Source organism: Salmo salar, chromosome ssa27, assembly GCF_905237065.1.
Source record: "Salmo salar chromosome ssa27, Ssal_v3.1, whole genome shotgun sequence".
Classification (NCBI taxonomy): Eukaryota; Metazoa; Chordata; class Actinopteri; order Salmoniformes; family Salmonidae; genus Salmo; species Salmo salar.
This window is the reverse complement of record NC_059468.1, coordinates 21,233,563-21,256,740: the sequence shown is the minus strand read 5'-3', so window position 1 is coordinate 21,256,740 and position 23,178 is coordinate 21,233,563. Positions and strand designations below refer to the sequence as shown.

At 43.5% G+C, this 23,178-nt stretch overlaps 1 protein-coding gene across 13 annotated transcripts in view; it reads left to right on the top strand.

Moving 5' to 3' along the window:
- LOC106588686 (PHD finger protein 14) overlaps positions 1 to 23,178 on the top strand; it is a 106,427-nt gene that overhangs the window by 31,464 nt on the left and 51,785 nt on the right. For 2 of the 13 annotated variants that reach the window (XM_014177923.2, XM_014177921.2), the window contains exons 16-19: positions 1,512 to 1,674; positions 2,173 to 2,235; positions 6,648 to 6,710; positions 6,913 to 7,037. In XM_014177923.2, coding sequence (XP_014033398.2) covers positions 1,512 to 1,674; positions 2,173 to 2,235; positions 6,648 to 6,710; positions 6,913 to 7,037 — 414 coding nt within the window. Of the gene's footprint in view, positions 1 to 1,511; positions 1,675 to 2,172; positions 2,236 to 6,647; positions 6,711 to 6,912; positions 7,038 to 9,298; positions 10,008 to 23,178 lie in introns of those variants that run through there. The other 11 variants (XM_014177927.2, XM_014177926.2, XM_045709229.1 and 8 more) reach the window with 10 other exon arrangements.

Genomic DNA, 23,178 nt, shown 5'->3' with positions numbered 1-23,178 from the left:
AATGATGATGAGAGACAAGAACTTCAATAAATCAAATAGGCCTACACAGGCCGCTCTGCGTTGGTTAATGAATGAATGGAATTCTGAGTGTTTACGGTTTCCATGGTGAATTATTAGTTTCCCCAACTGTTGCAAACCATTTAGTAGCACGGGAAAATAATGTGTAGACGCTTTCTTCCCCGAGGGAGATGAAGTTTAGGAATTTCCTGCCTGGGCTGCGGGACAGTGGATTGATGAGCTTAACACATCATGGTATTTTGCGAAAGTTGTCCCACAACTTTCGCATATCAACCAATCAGGATCCAAACAACCCGTTTTATAATAACTTGTAGTAGGAGATGCATTAATGTCCACTATTTATTTATATAAAGTGTGACATTTCAGCTTAGTGGCAGTAGATTTATCAGATAGAGAATGCAGATATGGTGGAAATGTCCCACTTCACACAGAGCTAGATGTCCTTATCTGGATAGATAGATAGATAGATAGAGGAGCTCTTTTGTGTGTCTGTCTCAATAGTTTCAATAGTATTCCATCTCTGTCACTTAGTGAGATACTTCCACAGTGAGTTATCTCCATAGAGCAGCTAGTCTAATCTTTTTACTTCTGAAGTGAAGGAGGATGGGGGATTGTAATGTGTGTACATGCGTTTGCATATACGCGTGTGTTTATGCACGTGTGTGTGTGAGCGTGCACATCTTAGGTGTGTGTGTATTGTTTGTTTCTGTGGCACCTCAACCTGCACGTTTCTCTTGTCTGTGATTGGGAGTAATTCATTTAACCATGAAAAAGAGAGGGTGGTGGCGTTCTGCTCCAGCGGGCGGAAATTAGAAAGCATTTGGATGGATGAAATTGTGTGGAGCCGAGGCCAAGTCATAGCCTACCTTATTATCAGGATCTGCACGGCAGGAATTTCACAGAGGCAGAAAGGAAGGTGCAGACAGGGCTTCTCGGTCAGAATCAGAAACGCATACAGGATCCACAAGTTCACTTTGTCTTAACTTATAATACTGATATTAACCTTTTAAGACCGATTAGCATTGTCTAACTTATAATACTGATAGAAACCCATGTCACAGTCTTATGCTTTGCCTGGGTCAGCAGAAACCCCTTTCCTCAAATCCAGTGTCGGACCTCCAGGCTCAGATTTCAGTGCTTTGGGAAAAAAGGTATTTTTTTAACAAAAGATATTATTTTTGTAAATTTCAACACAGACATTAGAGACTAAAGTCTTAGTGTCAGTGCTTTGTTTTTCTCCCCAACATAATTAGCAGCATATAGGTTCTGTTGTTCAGACATTGATAGTAATCAGAGCAAAAGGCTTCCGAAACCTTTTTTCCATGCATAAGATGTTCACAGATAGTAAAATCAATACCCCTGCATAGAGGAGAGAACTTTTTCTGGGCCCTGAAACATCTATTTCTTACTCTCTCTCCCTTTCTTTTTCTTGCCCTTTATTTTTATCTCTCCCTCCCTCCTATCTCTCTCTCTACCTCCCTCCATCTCCTCAGGCAATGTTCAGAGTGTGACCAGGCCAGTAGCGATGATGCCGACATCGCCATGGAGACACTGCCCGACGGCACCAAAAGGTCTCGGAGACAGATTAAAGGACCAATCAAATTCATCCCTCAGGAGATGTCCCCAGAGCCCAAGAAACGAGATGTGAGGGGCACGGTGTGTAATAACACACACTTTAAAAATATATATTATTATTATTTACAGTGCCTTCAGAAAGTATTCACACCCCTTCACTTTTTACACATTTTGTTGTTTCAAAGTGTAATTAAAGTAGATTTGTCATTTTTTGTCAATGATCGAGAGAGAATACTCTGTCAAAGTGGAAGAAAGCTTTATTTTTTATTTTTTTATTAATGGAAAATAAAACACTAATATAGTTTGATTAGATAAGTATTCAACCCCCTGAGTCAATACATGTTAGAATCACCTTTGGCAGTGATTACAGCTGTGAGTCTTTCTGGGTAAATCTCTAAGAGCTTTGCAAACCTAGATTGTAGAATATTTTTTTAATTCTTCAAGCTCTGTCAAGTTGGTTGTTGATCATTGCTAGACATTTTCAAGCCAATTTAAGTCAAAACTGTAACTAAGCCACTCAGAAACATTCAATGTTGTCTTGGTAAGTAACTCCAGTGTATATTTGGCCTTGCGTTTTAGGTTATTGTCCCGCTGAATGGTGGATTTGTCTCCCAGTGTCTATTGGAAAGCAGAGTGAGTCAGGTATTCAATGTCTGCTTTTTATTCTTGTTTATTTTTTACCAATCTTCTTTGAGAGGCATCGGAAAACCATTGAATCTGTGCTTGAAATTCACTGCTGGACAGAAGGACCTTGTATGTGTGGGGTACAGAGATGGGGTAGTCATTAAGTAATCATGTTAAACACCGTTAATGCACACAGTTACCCCATGCAACTTATTATGTGACTTGTTAAGCACATTTTTACTCCTGCAGTTCATTAGGCTTGCCATAACAAAGGGTTTGAGTAGTTATTTACTTAAGACATTTCAGCTTTACTTTTTTTATTAATTTGTAAAAATTCCTAAAAACATAATTCCACTTTGACATTATGGGGTGTTGTGTGTAGATTAGTGACACAAAATCAAAATGTAATCCATTTTAAATTCAGGCTGTAACACAACAAAATGTGGACAAAGTCAAGGGGTGTGAATACTTTCTGAAGGCACTGTATTATTATAAAAAATGTTATTTATTTTGTTTACACAAGCCCATATAATTGCAAAAAGCATGCTAGTAGATACCCATAGACTTTCAGTCATTGCGCTAACGCTAGTTAGCATTTGTTTGTGAAATGACCTCTAACTTCCTTCATACTGGACACAGAGACATACACATTGTATCCAGAAGTTCATCTGACTCGGGAAGTAGATAAAGGCATTAATCCTGAAGTATCCCTTTAAGTGGTGGTCTGACAAAATGGGTTTTAAATGCCACCACTTTGCTAGTTTAGGGGTTGATTGGGTTGATATTTCTGGGGTAGCCTTTTGAATTGTCCTGCCATCTACTGCATACTCCAGATTTGGAGAAACAGGCAGTAATCTGTCAACCTATACCTGGGGTTAAAAGTACTCCATCATAGGAAGTGTATATCAGGCAAGATTAACAGAGCCCAACAGATATACCAGGCCTGACTAACTGAACCCAACAGATTGGTCAGACTAATAGAGCCCAACAGATAGCCCAGGCTAATAGAGCCCAACAGATTGGCCAGACTAATAGAGCCCAACAGATTGGCCAGACTAATAGAGCCCAACAGATTGGCCAGACTAATAGAGCCCAACAGATTGGTCAGACTAATAGAGCCCAACAGATTGGTCAGACTAATAGAGCCCAACAGATAGCCCAGGCCAGACTAACTGAACCCAACAGATTGGCCAGACTAATAGAGCCCAACAGACCAGATCATAACAGACCAGACTCACGGGCTAATGGCTGGCCATTCAGCACACATAGGTCACGCGGCTGTACTAAACAGGATTGCTAGTAGACATGCCAGTAAACTAGAGCTGGTGGATCCAAAAACACACTTCCTCTGGTGTTCAGCCCCAAACACCCCCCGCTGGCTATTGTTTCAGGTCCGCCATCAGATTCAAACTGATCCAAATGGACTGAACTACTTCCAATCTACAATCATGTAAGAGGAAGTTGGAATATTAACAAAGGGGGAATCAAACATCTCCTTGTTGTTCCTGACACGAGCGAATGAATGATGGAGCCGGGTTGTATGTTTTTTTTTAAAGGAGGAAGAAAATCAACAACATATTTAAACAGATTGTGAAAACAATTCCATCTGTTGCCTTTGGCTCCTCCGCCACCACTTGGCAGATGGAACGCGTATCATTAGAAATGCTAACTGCTAAATGCTAGAACCACAGCTACTTGGCTCCTTCACTTCAGCCCTCCCTCCTTCCCTAGCTCCCTCCATCCCTCCCTCTCTTCCTTCCTCGCTCCCTTCTAAGCCACTTCTGCCTGCCTGCGACGGGTGGGCGGGTGGCACCACCTTACAAAAGGGCCCAGAGTATGAGTTTATTTAACTGTTTGGTTTCTATAGTGGACTCCATTAAGGTAATCTATGATTGGCCAGGGAAAGATCAACACATCCAATGCGGAGTTCAGTGCAATGCAGACTAAGGTTAAAAATAAATAAGATATAAGGTAAAATGTGCAAACACACACACACACACACCATACCTCATCAAGGTCTCTGCTCAAGTGAGGAAATTAAAACTGGGGGCAGTTTGTACGACTGAGTTAAATCAATCTTTTAATTAAGTACATCATTGCATCTTTAACAGCCATGAATCATGTCACAGCACCATGCAGGATTAGAGAAGTTAACGGAGCAGAGGACCCAGCAGTAACTAGATGTAGTAACTTCATTCTCATCATCATTCTCACTAGACTAATGGCATATGTTCATACAGGATGTTCCTGTGTAATCATGGAGGGGTGTTACAGCAGGGCCATGTTTAATCACCACCCCATTACACACACTGTCACACAGAAGATTCTAGAAGAAGAAGCAATGATAACCAAGCCTCCTTGAAAATGCAGGATGGTTTTGGTCTGCAATTATTCTTTTTGGAGATAATAATTAGAGATATTGGCCTAATAATTAGAGATATTGGCAGTAGATTCTACTAGAAGAAGCAAATACCAACCTTCCTTGAAAATTAGGTACAGTTTGGGTCCGGGAACTGATGGTTCTGAGATGTAATCATTCAATGAGTGGTGAAAGTAGTGATGCGTTATGAAGTATAGCTGTCAGGCTGTGTGTAGGATGTCTAACAGATATCCTCGACAATCTGTGACCTTGAGGGCACATGTTGAGATAGAAGAGGGCACTACCCTGCAGTAGGCAGTGTACTCAGTCAGCAGGTCCTGAACAAGGGCCAGAGGAGGCTGAGCTGCACCACAGAGTGGCAGTGGGCCATCTTACCCCTGTGGCCCCGCACACACACACACACACACACACACACACACTCGTCCCCATGCAGGGGCCAGCGGGAGGTCGATTAGCCAGCCCTGATAAATTGAAACAGGGCTTTAGAGCGGTGCCAGCGCTAGGGTGCCCTGGTAAAAGCATTAAAAATGCAAAGCAGGGCCCTTTCAGCAGCTGCCCTCGCATTTGAAGATAAATGCAGCATTGAAGCTCCTCGACTGGAGCGGACGCGGCGAGAGGAAATCAGAAAAAGCCGGCTTAATCCCTGAGTACTTCCAGCAGCAGGGTCCTCAGGCCAGCGTACTTCTGGGCACTCTGCTTTAGACGCGCTAACAGAAAAACTCATTAACCCAGACTCACCGCCACAGCACTCTACACCACCTCCCTCTACACCACCTTCCTCTCTCTATCCTCCCACTCCCCTCTATCCCTCCTGCCTTTCTCCATCCCTCTCTGATAGAATATACAGAGAGCGAAAACCTGCAGAAGGAATAGAAGACATCTATGGTTGTTTGTTCTTTTCCTTTTGAACTTTTTTTTGGAATAAGGAATAGCAGGGTGTTTTTGGGTGTTATAAAAGACGGCGACAGCCAGCCAGCCAGCCAACCAGACAGACGCTGGGCTATTCTCTGACTCTTGCCAGGCAGTGAGTGGCCACAGAGAATGAGTGTTCCTCCTCTCCTTCCAGGTGTGGAGGGGGTTGGTTATTGACAGTCTAAAAACAAAAGACTGGGGGGAAATAAAATGGAAGAGGACTGGAGAGTGTTTTTCTCCCCTCTTCTCTGATGAATATCTGTTGTGTTTTTTCGGGGAGCTGAGACTGGGTGGGTGAATAGGGAGGTGGGGGGGAAGCAGGGCTGGGGTGGTATATCGGAGGAGGATCAGGGTATGGTGGCTGTAGATAAGTGGGATCCATGAAGAGGTGGAGGGAGAAAGGCAGGCAGGCAGGGAGGGAGGGAGCAGCCATATCTCCACAGCTCTTTCTCTCCCTTCTCTTTCTCTCTATCGCTCTGTCCATCCCGCCCCTCTCTTTCTCACTCTCTCTCTCTCGTGCAGTTGAATAGAACCTAGTCCACAGACAGCACTGTGTGGCTCTCTTGTCTTGTATGTCCAGAGGTAAAACAAAACACCAGCCTCACTGGGCAGTAGAGGATTAAATACAGGACAAACAAACAAAAAATTTATTTGGAAACAGTTTATGCTTTCTGTTGTATTGTAGCAAAAGGCAGAGACCACTGTGGGTTCTCTTTGTTTGATAATCTGGTTAAACAGCTGAGGGAGCAGACGGCGTCATAAACAAACTTCCACTGGCTCCAGAATCTTTTCGAGAACAGGAAAGCTACAAATAAAGTAGATTTTTCTGATGCTGCTAATACCTTGTGGAGCATATCTCTAAGTCAAATTATTATTTTGACAGATTCTCACAGACAAAATACCAAGAACTAAAGATTTGCTGACCACTCAACAACTCAAAGTAGAGAAATATTGTGACCTTGTTGTGACCTTGTGCCTTGCATGGCTAGCTGATAATCTTTCACAAGGATCATGAGACTGACCAGAGCTCAGGTCAATTATCTCTCATCAATTCACACAGATCAATCAATTAGCACAAAAATCTAGCTTTGTTAAAAGGGTCCGAAATGAACCTAACATGCTGTTCTGTATTCCACAGCGAACCAGAGGGCAGAAGAGGAAGAGGGTGTCCATCTGTGAAGAAGAGAAGTTTGAGGTGCAGGTATGTAATTGGTCTAAATTTGTTACTAAACATTCCTACACCCCCTAACCTCCCTAACACACTCACAACTAATACATACACATCCCCTGTGTTATTTACGGACTACTCTATTCACTCTATTAGCCTGCAAGGTACTCTTTCTTCTACGCCATTACCACACACACGGCAGTGTTGGGTCTAATCAGCCTGTGTTTTTCCATAGGAACCGGCTCTAAGGGAGCGGCGTCAGCGTCAGTCTGCGATGCAGAAGAAGACACCTAAAGCAGACGACACTAGGACCGACTGTACATCCTGCAAAGGACCCGGGGACAACGAGAACCTCGTCAGGTGGGTCACTGTGTGTGTTTGTGTGTACCAGTCAAAAGTTTGGACACACCTACTCATTCAAGGGTTTTTCTTTATTTTTACTATTTTCTACATTGTAGAATAATAGTGAAGACATCAAAACTATGAAATAACACATATGGAATCATGTAGTAACCAAAAAAGTGTTAAATAAATCTAAATATATTTTATATATGAGATTATCCAAAGTAGCCACCCTTTGCCTTGATGACAGCTTTGCATACTCTTGGCGTTCTCTCAACCAGCTTCATGAGGTAGTCACCTGGAATCCATTTCAATTAACAGGTGTGCCTCGTTAAAAGTTAATTTGTGGAATTTCTTTCTTTCTTAATGCGTTTGAGCCAATCAGTTGTGTTGTGACAAGGTAGGGGTGGTATACCGAAGATAGCCCTATTTGGTAAAAGACCAAGTCCATATTATGGCAAGAACAGCTCAAATAAGCAAAAAGAAACGACAGTCCATCATTACTTTAAGACATGAAGGTCAGTCAATACGGAACATTTCAAGAAAGTTTCTTCAAGTGCAGTCACAAAAACCATCAAGCGCTATGATGAAACTGGCTCTCATGAGGACCGCCACAGGAAAGGAAGACCCAGAGTTACCTCTGCTGCAGCGGATAAGTTCATTAGAGTTAACTGCACCTCAGATTGCAGCCCAAAAGCATGCTTCAGAGTTCAAGTAACCGAAACATCTCAACATCAACTGTTCAGAGGAGACTGCGTGAATCAGGCCTTCATGGTCGAATTGCTGCAAAGAAACCACTACTAAAGGACACCAATAATAAGAAGAAGAGACTTGTATTGGCCAAGAAACACGAGCAATGGACATTAGACTGGTGGAAAACTGTCCTTTGGTCTGATGAGGCCAAATTTGAGATTTTGGTTCCAACCCCGTGTCTTTGTGAGACGCAGAGTAGGTGAACAGATGATCACTGCATGTGTGGTTCCCACTGTGAAGCATGGAGGAGGAGGTGTGATTGTGAGGGGGGGGCTTTGCTGGTGACACTGTCTGGGATTTATTTAGAATTCAAGGCACACTTAACCAGCATGGCTACCACAGCATTCTGTAGCAATAGGCCATCCCATATGGTTTGTGGGACTATAATTTGTTTTTCAACAGGACAATGACCCAAAACACACCTCCAGGCTGTGTAAGGGCTATTTGAACATGAAGGAGGGTGATGGTGCTGCATCAGATGACCTGGCCTCCACAATCACCCAACCTCAACCCAATTGAGATGGTTTGGGATGAGTTGGACCGCAGAGTGAAGAAAAAGCAGCCAGCAAGTGCTCAGCATATGTGGGAACTCCTTCAAGACTGTTGGAAAATATTCCTCATGAAGCCGGTTGAGAGAATGCCAAGAGTGTGCAAAGCTGTCATCAAGGCAAAGGGTGGCTACTTTGAAGAATCTATAAATATATTTTGATTTGTTTAACACTTTTTTTGTTACTACATGATTCCATAGTGTTAATGTCTTTTATTCTACAATGTTGAAAATTGTAAAAATAAAGAAAAACCCTTGAATGAGTAGCTGTGTCAACTTTTGACTGGTACTGTATGTGAAAAGGGTGGTGTGTGGGATAATGTGGGTGTCGCCATGGAATGGGAGGTTGGAAGGGTGCATGAGTGTGTGTGTGTGGGAACCATATCCTCCTGATGATTTAAGGTTCAGTCTTCATTAGTAGGCCTTGGTTGCCTTGCGTAGGCAGAAGGCCACAATGAGGGGGGCTGAGGCCAGCAGCTCTGTAGAACACCTGTATTGAACAACCACCTACTTTTACACACTTCATCAAGATGTGTTGAACAGTCTGATATGCCCTGATCTCCCATCAGAGATTCAGCAGTCTCACGCTGCTTAAACAGGACCGTAACTCTACTAGATCCCTCAGTAGTGTGTGAATTACAGCAGTCAGCATTTGCACACTGTAGACTGACTGATTTATCAGAGTGTATTTATTATGAGGTAGACCACCCTTATTTGTGTTATATTTGGCCTACAAACTGGGACTGTCATTGGCTCATTTCAACTGAAACTGTATGCTTTATTCACTTAATAATTTGTTAGAATTGACGTCATTTATCCAGTTAACGTATGGTTCTTATGTGAGCTGTATTTGGTATTATTAGTGTATGTAAGGTTGAGCTAATATTGTGTGGTTCTGTCAGTGTTTTATAGGTTAAGGAGGTCGGGGGCTGTGAGGTGTGCTGCCTGCCCTGACTCTTTCTATCTTTGCATTGCACAGGTTGTGAGAGCCGGGGCAGACACCTCTCCTCACCTCCCCACACCTAGACACAGCTGGACAGATGAGAGAGAGAGAAGCAGACCTTTTGCTTAGAGGCAGTGAGGGACTTAATTACGTGGAAGAATGACAGCGGCGGTGAGGGATCAGATGGCCATCTTTGACCTTCCAACCACGGTCTTCTTCGTGACCCAAATTGGACCTTCTACTGGCCGTCCAATTAAAATTGAGGGAGAGAGGCAGAAATGTAAATTTAACTTGGATGAATTCTAAAATACTTGTTGAAATTAGCAAATTAAGTTTTGGAAGGTTCAGTATTACTGAACTGGTCATTCTTGGAAGAAACAACAGGCCTTTTGTGGTCATCACTGCCAACTCTAAGAGTCCATCTATAAGGACTAAGGTCTATCTGGACTAAGGAGTGATTCTGAAACGGAACAATATTACTAGAAGCATCTCATTGGTTACCTGTCTGTCTGCTCCTCTCTATTCCTCTAACAATGGTGCTTCTTCTCTTCCCCTTTTTTGTCTCCCTTGTTCCCTTCTCTGTTTCTCTCCCCCTGTCTTTTCCCTCTCTCATCCATTCTATGTTGGCACTTCACTCCTTTGACCTCCCTAAGCATCCTATCACCACATCCAATCAGTTGTATTGACTCTAGTCATTTGTGGTCCAATCACATAGTGTTTTCCTCAGTAAAGGCCTTTAACTGGAGATGCTCTCATCAACTTCTTCTAGTGTTGTGTTGTTGTCAAGTAGAACTTTCTAGAGTAGAGGAAAAGTAGTGATTTTTAGTAGAATGATTTCCCTTTCTGGTGTTTGAGAAGTACTGTAAGTAGCTGCTTAGATAAGGTTTAACATATTGAAAATAGCAACATTTATAGTAATGGTTATTGTGACTTCTAGTGTGTGTGTGTGTGTTTGTGTGTGTGTGTGTGTGTGTGTGTACACAGTAGGTTTTTAGTCTCCCTTCCTCTCTTTAATATTTTTAAAGTGACAGTTTAACTCTGAGTTCTATTGGAAGTGTGTGTGTGGACGCGCCTCCCCAGTGCCCCATAGTGAGTGCTGTCAACTGAGCAGCTGCCATATGGTCCGTCTGTCAGGGTCCTTGACAGAAGTGTCACAGTTTGCCCTCACATGTCACTCCTCCGCTCATCCCCCCCATCCCAGGACCCTCTATGTCACTACTCCTCTCTTCTGCCCATATGTCTGGGGACCCTATATCCATGGCTCTATGGCTCTGGGAGCTGCCAAACCTCACATAATGCTTAGGTCCACTGGAAAATCTTCTGAGGAAATAAAGATGGTGGTTTGTTAGTTTTCCTGTGGAGATTAGAGATGCCTGTACAGGATGACCTGGTCACTCACCACGTCATGTCACCCCCACGAGCCCTCCTCATCCCTCTCATCCTCTTCTGTCTCCTCCTCCGCAAAATACTTAGAGGACTGTCCATGAGCTACATCCTCTAGTTAACCCTACTGCAGCTAACCAGCTAACTCTACTCCAGCTAACCAGCTAACCCTACTGCAGCTAACCCTACTGCAGCTAACCAGCTAACTCTACTCCAGCTAACCAGCTAACTCTACTCCAGCTAACTCTACTCCAGCTAACTCTACTCCAGCTAACTCTACTCCAGCTAACCCTACTCCAGCTAACCCTACTCCAGCTAACCAGCTAACCCTACTCCAGCTAACCCTACTCCAGCTAACCCTACTCCAGCTAACCCTACTACAGCTAACCCTACTACAGCTAACCAGCTAACTCTACTACAGCTAACCCTACTCCAGCTAACCCTACTCCAGCTAACCAGCTAACCCTACTCCAGCTAACCCTACTCCAGATAACCCTACTACAGCTAACCCTACTCCAGCTAACTAAAGTAACCCTACTCCAGCTAAACTCAGAAAAACAGCTAACCCTACTCCAGCTAACCCTACTCCAGCTAACCAGCTAACCCTACTCCAGCTAACCAGCTAACCCTACTACAGCTAACTAGCTAACCCTACTCCAGCTAACCAGCTAACCCTACTCCAGCTAACCCTACTGCAGCTAACCCTACTGCAGCTAACCCTACTTTCAGCTAACCTTACTCCAGCTAACCAGCTAACCCTACTCCAGCTAACCCTATTCCAGTTAACCCTACTAAACCCTACTAAACCCAGCCAACCCTACTACAGCTAACCCTACTCCAACTAACCCTACCCTACTACAGCTAACCAGCTAACCCTACTACAGATAACCCTACTCCAGTTAACCAGCTAACCCTACTGCAGCTAACCCTACTTTCAGCTAACCTTACTCCAGCTAACCTTACTCCAGCTAACCCTACTCCAACTAGCCCTACTTCTACTAACCCTACTACAGCTAACCAGCTAACCCTACTCCAGCTAACCCTACTTCTACTAACCTACCCTACTACAGCTAACCAGCTAACCCTACTCCAGCTAACCCTACTCCAGCCAACCCTACTTCTACTAACCTTACTCCACTTAACCGTGCATGGCTCTGTGTGTGTGTGTGTGTGTGTGTGTGTGTGTGTGTGTGTGTGTGTGTGTGTGTGTTAACATGGCGATAGGTGGTGTGTTCCATCAGTTTAGAGTGTGTGAATGAACACCTGGTAGCTGTGTTGTGTGATCGGTGTGTACAGTATTTATTGATTGATTGAAGTCCATGCTTTGTGTCTTTTATTTGTGCATTCATTCTTGATTTTATATCGTAATACGCCTTTTGTTACTACTGTATTGTGAAGAAATTGAGTTAAGCTCACTTTTGTGTAGGAACCTTAAAGGACTCCTTGCTAGACATATTAATTGTTTATATATTTGTTTTTCAATACATGCCTTTATGCTACTATTTGTTTCCACACATGCCTATGTGTGATTAGTATTATTTGTATAAATATATTTCTATATGTCATTATTTCTAACATGTTGTGGTATTACCACATTTGGTAGAAGTTCATACAGTAACTGTGATGTACTGTATGGAGTAAGAATGTTGCTGCTCTCATGATATGTGTGAATGTGAAGTATCCCGAACTCCCAGCCCCTATGGCTCTCAGCATTACAGCAGAGCTTTAATAAACTCTTGACTTTTTCACCTTATTGCCATAGTGATAAATGAGAGTTAGACAGCTAATTAATTGTTGTAAAGGTGTGTCGGCAGCCATGTAGATGGCGGGCAGCGGTCCGTTTGTGCGTCTAACGCCCTCTGCCATCTCTTGATTTATCACGGGGGAAGTGCCCCCTTGTCGGCTGCTGCCCGTTAACAGGCCAGTAGAGCTGGTGAGAAGAGGAGAATGGGCGGTGTTCTCTCTTTCTCTCCTTCTCTTCGCGACAAAGTTGATCTGTTTATTTCAGCTAAGCCCCGATTCTGTGGCCTCTCCTGTTCCTGCACTAATTCACCGCTCTCTCTTCTCTCTTTCTCCCTCTCACACAGTGCCAGATAGAGAGGGAGAATAGAGGCTTTTATGTACAATCTGGTTAACAAAAGCCTTCAATGTGTCTGGCACTAGACGGATAGGCAGCAGCAACAGAAAATAGTCAGAGAGACACTCTCAATGCTAGGCCCAGACCTGGATTCAATTTAGCTGGGTTTGATTGAGCTTGCCTGGCATATTGGACCAATAGAATAGTTCCAAAAGTGCAAACCCCGCCCATCTGGCACTCTAGGAAGGCTAGAGCAAACGCTGAAGTATTTCAAACATTTTCAATGGTATTTGAACCCAGGACTGGAGGAGAAGTACTCTGTGTTGGGCCCAGTAGAAAGACGGCCAGGCAGGCAGAGACAGACAGGCAGCTGTCTCACGTCGAGGTTGAGACTCAGAGAGATGGAATCAGCACAGCGTGGAGAACTGTAAGTGCCCCAATCTCTCATTCCTGCAGCCTTCTCTCAGCCCCTCTCAGCCCAGGGTCCACAGAGACACAGGGGGAGCAGGCCTTGGCAGAGGGATTGAGTGAGGAAGGGATGCTACAGCTGTGTTCCGACCATGGGGATGAGTGAATTTGAGACAGGCACTGGGTGATGGAGGGAGAGAGGGGAAGGATGGAGAGAAAGGAGGGAGGTTCTGGAAGAGCAGTAACCTTTGGGATGATGAGTGTGTTTCCCATTACTGTCCTGACACAGGATCCACTGAGATGATTTAATGGCGGCATTTTGTTTTTGCTGACTTCACTCCTTTTTTTTCTTCTCTCTACTACCATTAAACGAGAAGAGAAAAGGCATGCCAGGCTAGGGCTGAGCTGTGCTGCTGTGTGGGTAGAGAAGCCATGCAGCTCCAGTCTATTACTCCCCTGCTAGCCAGCCAGGCAGCTAGCTTCTTCCTTCCCTTCTCTTATCCCACTGAATCCGCCGCAGTGTGTGTGTGTCCGCTACGCTCACTTCCTGATTGCACTTTCTTCCTCCTCTTCTCTCCTTTTTTATTCCCTTTTTCCTCTGCAGTGCAGTTGTGCCCCCTCGGCCCCTCCCACCTCCCCACCTATGGCTCAGTGACTACACACTAAGATGAATCACCCAACCCCCAGAGGTGCCTTATATCCTAATTAGTGTGGGGTTTGCCCCAGCACACAGACAGATGTACACTGTTAAGGGGTGTGTGTGTGTCATAGACAATATCTTTCCTTCCTGTAACATAACATAAGGCCAAGGGGAGACAGCACATGGAGAGGCCCTCAGTGAGCAGGCTGGGGCCTTAGTTACGTCAGTCAGGGGCTAGAGGGGTCAGGCTCTACCTGGTGCTACTACTCAAGTCCACACACACACACACACACACACACACACACACACACACACACACACACACACACTCTCTCTCTGCCTGGCTCTGTATCTGTATGTCTGAGCTTGGCCCACTGGGGCCCCCTACTGGTGAACTAGGGGAACAGCTCCAGACCTGTCTCACAGTTACATTCAGCATTTGCTTGTGTGCCTAGAGTGACAGCTGGGTGGGGTTTACACTATTCTATTGGTTACATTGCTCCAGGCAAAGTATTTGAGCTAGGGCTGACCCCATTTAGTCGGCTGGTTGATGTTTTTTTGGGGGGGGGTCGATAGCCTGTTGGTCAACCGAGATTTATTTAGTTCGATTAAACAATGAATAGGCCTAAACAATTCCATTTCGGAAAGTGCATTCACGAATGTGACTATTTTTAGTCTTTGCTGTAATAAAGGCTTTGCAAAAAAAAACGCTTATAATATATTTTGTGTTGTTTACGCTGTTCCAAACGGTCAGAAAAATGATATTGTAATCTAACAGCACCTGTTTGGGACGCATAGGGCTAATATTCACGCAGTGCTTGTCCATTCCTTCTTTTAATTTTTTTTGTCACGTCCTCTGCATCCATTTTGCTGTCGCGTGTTACGGTGTTCAGAGTTTGTTATAACCAATTTATTGATGTGATTCGGATATGCTGTAGGTCAGGCCCTATTGGTCACGTGCATTCGAAGCATACATGTCACGTAAAGAGAGCAAGGGTTGAGGGAATAGGGAAGGGATTTCAGTGACGTAACTTTTCAGTCAAAAATGGCTGTAATCATGTTGCAGCGCAGGGAGGACAGGGCTATACACACTGTTATGTGGTGGTCACTGCAGCAGGGAGGACAGGGCTATACACACTGTTATGTGGTGGTCACTGCAGCAGGGAGGACAGGGCTATACACACTGTTATGTGGTGGTCACTGCAGCAGGGAGGACAGGGCTATACACACTTATGTGGTGGTCACTGCAGCAGGGAGGACAGGGCTATACACACTGTTATGTGGTGGTCACTGCAGCAGGGAGGACAGGGCTGTACACACTGTTATGTGGTGGTCACTGCAGCAGGGAGGACAGGGCTATACACACTGTTATGTGGTGGTCACTGCAGCAGGGAGGACAGGGCTATACACACTGTTATGTGGTGGTCACTGCAGCAGGGAGGACAGGGCTATACACACTGTTATGTGGTGGTCACTGCAGCAGGGAGGACAGGGCTATACACACTGTTATGTGGTGGTCACTGCAGCAGGGAGGACAGGGCTGTACACACTGTTATGTGGTGGTCACTGCAGCAGGGAGGACAGGGCTGTACACACTGTTATGTGGTGGTCACTGCAGCAGGGAGGACAGGGCTATACACACTGTTATGTGGTGGTCACTGCAGCAGGGAGGACAGGGCTATACACACTGTTATGTGGTGGTCACTGCAGCAGGGAGGACAGGGCTGTACACACTGTTATGTGGTGGTCACTGCAGCAGGGAGGACAGGGCTATACACACTCTTATGTGGTGGTCACTGCAGCAGGGAGGACAGGGCTATACACACTGTTATGTGGTGGTCACTGCAGCAGGGAGGACAGGGCTATACACACTGTTATGTGGTGGTCACTGCAGCAGGGAGGAGAGGGCTGTACACACTGTTATGTGGTGGTCACTGCAGAAGGGAGGACAGGGCTATACACACTGTTATGTGGTGGTCACTGCAGCAGGGAGGACAGGGCTATACACACTGTTATGTGGTGGTCACTGCAGCAGGGAGGACAGGGCTATACACACTGTTATGTGGTGGTCACTGCAGCAGGGAGGACAGGGCTATACACACTGTTATGTGGTGGTCACTGCAGCAGGGAGGACAGGGCTATACACACTGTTATGTGGTGGTCACTGCAGCAGGGAGGACAGGGCTATACACACTGTTATGTGGTGGTCACTGCAGCAGGGAGGACAGGGCTATACACACTGTTATGTGGTGGTCACTGCAGCAGGGAGGACAGGGCTATACACACTGTTATGTGGTGGTCACTGCAGCAGGGAGGACAGGGCTGTACACACTGTTATGTGGTGGTCACTGCAGCAGGGAGGACAGGGCTATACACACTGTTATGTGGTGGTCACTGCAGCAGGGAGGACAGGGCTATACACACTGTTATGTGGTGGTCACTGCAGCAGGGAGGACAGGGCTATACACACTGTTATGTGGTGGTCACTGCAGCAGGGAGGACAGGGCTATACACACTGTTATGTGGTGGTCACTGCAGCAGGGAGGACAGGGCTATACACACTGTTATGTGGTGGTCACTGCAGCAGGGAGGAGAGCGAGACAACGGGTGCTAGTAACACAAGTCTGAGCCAGGCGGCACAATCAAATCAATTGCGGTCGGACTCCCTCTAGTCATTTGTGTGTCTTAATTATTTAATCAAAAGGTTTGCTTAAAGCATCAGACAAGCTCAGTGCATATAGTGGATTTGATTAAAACACATAGGATGTGTCTATATATGGAAAAATACTCGGTAAAACATTTTGGTTAAACATCAGTTGGTTGAAAGAACCGACGACTCTTGGTCGACCAGTATTTTATTTTGTCAGGGACAGCCCTAATTTGAACCAGGGTGTAGGCAGCTATGCTACAGTATCCTATGTTCTAGTACTATGCTATAGTATCCTATGTTCTAGTACTATGCTATAGTATCCTATGTTCTAGTACTATGCTATAGTATCCTATGTTCTAGTACTATGCTACAGTATCCTATGTTCTAGTACTATGCTATAGTATCCTATGTTCTAGTACTATGCTACAGTATCCTATGTTCTAGTACTATGCTACAGTATCCTATGTTCTAGTACTATGCTATAGTATCCTATGTTCTAGTACTATGCTATAGTATCCTATGTTCTAGTACTATGCTACAGTATCCTATGTTCTAGTACTATGCTACAGTATCCTATGTTCTAGTACTATGCTACAGTATCCTATGTTCTAGTACTATGCTACAGTATCCTATGTTCTAGTACTATGCTACAGTATCCTATGTTCTAGTACTATGCTACAGTATCCTATGTTCTAGTACTATGCTATAGTATCCTATGTTCTAGTACTATGCTACAGTATCCTATGTTCTAGTACTATGCGATAGTATCCTATGTTCTAGTACTATGCGATAGTATCCTATGTTCTAGTACTATGCAATAGTATCCTATGTTCTAGTACTATGCTACAGTATCCTATGGTCTAGTACTACAGTATCCTATGTTCTAGTACTATGCTATAGTATCCTATGTTCTAGTACTATGCTACAGTATCCTATGTTCTAGTACTATGCTACAGTATCCTATGTTCTAGTACTATGCTACAGTATCCTATGTTCTAGTACTATGCTACAGTATCCTATGTTCTAGTACTATGCTACAGTATCCTATGTTCTAGTACTATGCTATAGTATCCTATGTTCTAGTACTATGCTATAGTATCCTATGTTCTAGTACTATGCTACAGTATCCTATGTTCTAGTACTATGCGATAGTATCCTATGTTCTAGTACTATGCGATAGTATCCTATGTTCTAGTACTATGCAATAGTATCCTATGTTCTAGTACTATGCTACAGTATCCTATGGTCTAGTACTACAGTATCCTATGTTCTAGTACTATGCTATAGTATCCTATGTTCTAGTACTATGCTATAGTATCCTATGTTCTAGTACTATGCTACAGTATCCTATGTTCTAGTACTATGCTACAGTATCCTATGTTCTAGTACTATGCTACAGTATCCTATGTTCTAGTACTATGCTACAGTATCCTATGTTCTAGTACTATGCTATAGTATCCTATGTTCTAGTACTATGCTACAGTATCCTATGTTCTAGTACTATGCGATAGTATCCTATGTTCTAGTACTATGCGATAGTATCCTATGTTCTAGTACTATGCGATAGTATCCTATGTTCTAGTACTATGCTACAGTATCCTATGGTCTAGTACTATGCTATAGTATCCTATGTTCTAGTACTATGCTACAGTATCCTATGTTCTAGTACTATGCTACAGTATCCTATGTTCTAGTACTATGCTACAGTATCCTATGTTCTAGTACTATGCTACAGTATCCTATGTTCTAGTACTATGCTACAGTATCCTATGTTCTAGTACTATGCTATAGTATCCTATGTTCTAGTCCTATGCTACAGTATCCTATGTTCTAGTACTATGCGATAGTATCCTATGTTCTAGTACTATGCGATAGTATCCTATGTTCTAGTACTATGCGATAGTATCCTATGTTCTAGTACTATGCTACAGTATCCTATGGTCTAGTACTACAGTATCCTATGTTCTAGTACTATGCTATAGTATCCTATGTTCTAGTACTATGCTACAGTATCCTATGTTCTAGTACTATGCTATAGTATCCTATGTTCTAGTACTATGCTACAGTATCCTATGTTCTAGTACTATGCTACAGTATCCTATGTTCTAGTACTACAGTATCCTATGTTCTAGTACTATAGTATCCTATGTTCTAGAACTATGCGATAGTATCCTATGTTCTAGTACTATGCTATAGTATCCTATGTTCTAGTACTACAGTATCCTATGTTCTAGTACTACAGTATCCTATGTTCTAGAACTATGCGATAGTATCCTATGTTCTAGTACTATGCTATAGTATCCTATGTTCTAGTACTATGCTATAGTATCCTATGTTCTAGTACTATGCTACAGTATCCTATGTTCTAGTACTATGCTATAGTATCCTATGTTCTAGTACTATGCTATAGTATCCTATGTTCTAGTACTATGCTATAGTATCCTATGTTCTAGTACTATGCTACAGTATCCTATGTTCTAGTACTATGCGATAGTATCCTATGTTCTAGTACTATGCGATAGTATCCTATGTTCTAGTACTATGCTATAGTATCCTATGTTCTAGTACTATGCTACAGTATTCTATGGTCTAGTACTATGCTATAGTATCCTATGTTCTAGTACTATGCTACAGTATCCTATGTTCTAGTACTATGCTACAGTATTCTATGTTCTAGTACAACAGTATCCTATGTTCTAGTACTATAGTATCCTATGTTCTAGAACTATGCGATAGTATCCTATGTTCTAGTACTATGCTATAGTATCCTATGTTCTAGTACTATGCTATAGTATCCTATGTTCTAGTACTACAGTATCCTATGTTCTAGTACTACAGTATCCTATGTTCTAGTACTATGCGATAGTATCCTATGTTCTAGTACTATGCTATAGTATCCTATGTTCTAGTACTATGCTATAGTATCCTATGTTCTAGTACTATGCTATAGTATCCTATGTTCTAGTACTATGCTATAGTATCCTATGTTCTAGTACTATAGTATCCTATGTTCTAGTACTATGCTACAGTATCCTATGTTCTAGTACTATAGTATCCTATGTTCTAGTACTATAGTATCCTATGTTCTAGTACTATGCTACAGTATCCTATGTTCTAGTACTATGCTATAGTATCCTATGTTCTAGTACTATGCTATAGTATCCTATGGTCTAGTACTATGCTACAGTATCCTATGGTCTAGTACTATGCTATAGTATCCTATGTTCTAGTACTATGCTATAGTATCCTATGTTCTAGTACTATGCTATAGTATCCTATGTTCTAGTACTATGCTATAGTATCCTATGGTCTAGTACTATGTTACAGTATCCTATGTTCTAGTACTATGCTACAGTATCCTATGTTCTAGTACTATAGTATCCTATGTTCTAGTACTATGCTATAGTATCCTATGTTCTAGTACTATAGTATCCTATGTTCTAGTACTATGCTACAGTATCCTATGTTCTAGTACTATGCTATAGTATCCTGTCTCCTTGTAGTGAGTGAGTTGTCCTAATGAGCTTGTAAATGCCGTGCAATGCTCTCTCTTTCTCTCTTTCTTTCTCTGTCTCTCCCCATTCATTACCTCCTCCTGCCCACCTTGTAAAACAATGCCTCTTTAATAATGTCTCAGTACCGTTCTACCGCCCGACACTAAATCAAAAAGTGGGAGGCTATTGGAGAATTCCCATAATCCGCTCCCTCCATTTCTATAGAGAAATTTCACAGAACTACTTTGTCACGGGGCGGGATGCGGGAGTCAATGGCTGAGTGCTTTGTGGCGTATTGATCTCCCATCACGTGAACACCCTCCATGTAATTGCACTGCCCTCGTGTGATAAATTCACCACCGTTGTTTCGGACACTCCCAAGGCGCCACACCGCAAGGCCTGTGCTGGCCCGGGAAGAAGAGAGAGTTGGGAGGCCTGGGCTTCGACTGTTCCATAAATGGACGACTCTTTCTCTTTACATGTGGTGCAACAAAGACGTTGTAAAGAAATCCCATATCAAAGGATCCCCGGCCCGGATTTGATGTGTTCATGGGGTTCTTTGTTGCCTGTTTGACATTCTTTTAACCAAAGGATGACTTTGTCAATATGTTTGACAATAGTGATGCTTGTGATGATGACAATGTTGTTGTTGATGATGATCTTGGAGTGTGTTATTCAAGGCCAACCGACGCCGCGTTGTTTTCCATTTAGTTCATCTACAAAGAGGCTGATCAAAGTACTGCATGAGGATTAATCCCCAAACAAGTAAACAACATTTATTTACCACTAACAAACATGTAGAAAATGTATCTTTTCTTCACTTGACTCATTGAAGTGTTTTTCATCTGATTTACACTACAGCCCGTTATCTTGCACTTTGGTTGTCCAGCAGCTGTACCACTAGTATCAAACCACTAGTATCAAACCACTAGTATCAAACCACTAGTATCACTCTCCCCAGAGCAGAACCCCTCCGTGTATGTACTGTAAGTGTATTCCCTTTTTCTCAAATCATCTTATGACCTTGTATGTGTGTACATTTACGTATACTGTAGATTAAATACTTACATTTTGGATCCCAGCTCCAACCTTGTTATCTAATCCAATGGTATTACCTCAATTGAGGTAGGGTTTGCAGATGCTTAAAGCAGTAGTACTGATGAAAAGTTGCCTTCAGTTTCATTCTGATCTCATTGTGATTAAACAACTCTAATTGCTCCGATTCCTTTTAATATCCAATTTATAACTCACTTGGCTTAAGAACCTCGGGAATCAATCGGATCTGACTCCCTCCCAATGTATCTATGGTAAAAAACTGCTGATTAAACGAAATGAACATTGATCTAGGCTATATCTACACGCTAGCCCATGTACTGCCTTCTGGCTTAAACACATCCTTTTAACTTTAAACCCTATGAATCCTTTTTCTTACTTTGTTTTATATCTGTATAATCTCTAAAATGCCCTTTGATTACATTGAGTCGTGTGTGTGTGTGAGGCATCGGCTGTGATTGCCTGTAGGGGAGGAGGAACAAGGGAACAAGTCTAGGAGGACACCTATAGAGGCCACACACTCCAGAGCACACCCTTTGAAGAGGGGAAATGTAATGTGAAGTTGTGAGACCTGTGATGAGAGCAGATCAAACCACGGCTAAGCCACCTGCTTGCCATCCCACTGAGAGGGAGACGGAGAGAGGGAGATGGAGAGAGGGGAATGGGGAAAGGAAAAGAGAGAGAGGGTACAGGGGAGGATGTGGCAGAGAGGAGGGCCACTAAGAACTCGTCAGAGATTAAACAGCAGATGAAAGGGGATATTAGTCGCCCGCCGAGAGCAACATGTGTAGTAGACAAAACCAATCAATCGCCTACCTCATGCCCAATAAGATTACATCAATCAATAACTGCACGTTTGAGTGATTGGATTCTGTCTCCTTCCAGAGGAGGTTTGATGAGGGATGGAGGGGGGGGGGAGTGAGCGTCTACATCTTCCCAATGATTAAAGCGGAGACAAATTGGTTTGATAACATCAAGGACCTTGCTGTGGCGGGGTCTATAAGGGCAGTGTTCAGCGCTGATAGAGGTTGAGTGACCACGTACGGCGGACACAGTACGTGAAGAGGATGGTGGGGCTACTGCATCACCTAACTCTCAGACCAGCTAGCCAAGGACTGGCCTGCGCCACTGATAATGTATATAAGCTCAGTGAGGAAGAAGTGGAAAACAAGTGGTAGCATATACAATGAAGGAGTAGTGCGCCTAAAGCTGATCCTTGAGGGACACCATAGATAACTATTGTCATACAGTACCTGTTGTCATTGTCTTCAGAAAGTATTTACACCCCTTGACTTTTTCCACATTTTGTTGTGTTAGTCTGATTTTAAAATGGATGATATTTAGATTTTGTGTCACTGATCTACACACAATACTAAAAAATGTAAAGCTAAAATGTATTGTCAATAAGTATTCAACCCTTTTGTAAAATAAGTTCAGGAGTAAACATGTGCTTAACAAGTCACATAAGTTGCATGGACTCTGTGCAATAAGTGTTTTTTTTTTTTATGACTACCCCATCTTTGTACCCCATACATACAATTATCTGTAAGGTCCTTCAGTCAAGCAGTACATTTCAAGCACAGATTCAACCAGAAAGACCAGGGAGGTTTTCCAATGCCTCTCAAAGAAGGGCACCTATTGGTAGATGGGTAAAAATAACACTTTGGATGTTATATCAATACACCCAGTCACTACAAAGATACAGGCGTCCTTCCTAACTCAGTTACCAGAGAGAAAGGAAAACGCTCAGGGATTTCCATAAGGCCAATGGTGACTAAAACAGTTAGAGTTGCCTCCCGAGTAGCGCAACGGTCACTAGAGCCTGGGGTTCGATCCCAGGCTGTGTCACAGCTGGTGTGACCGGGAGTCCCATAGGGCGGCACATAATTGGCCCAGCGTCGTCCGGGTTAGGGGAGGGTTTGGCCAGGGAGGCTTTCCTAGTCACATTGTGCTCTAGTGACTCCTTGTGGTGGGCCGGGTGCCTGCAAGCTGACCTCAGTCGTCAGTTGGACAGTGTTTCCTCCGACACATTAGTGCGGGTGGCTTCCGGGTTAAGTGAGCAGGTATTAAGAAGCAGCACGTCTTGGCGGGTCATGTTTGGGAGGACGCATGACTTGACCTTCACCTCTCCCGAGCCCGTTGGAGAGTTTCGGAGATGAGACAGGATCGTAACTACCAATGATATCATGAAATTGGGGAGAAGGGAGGAGT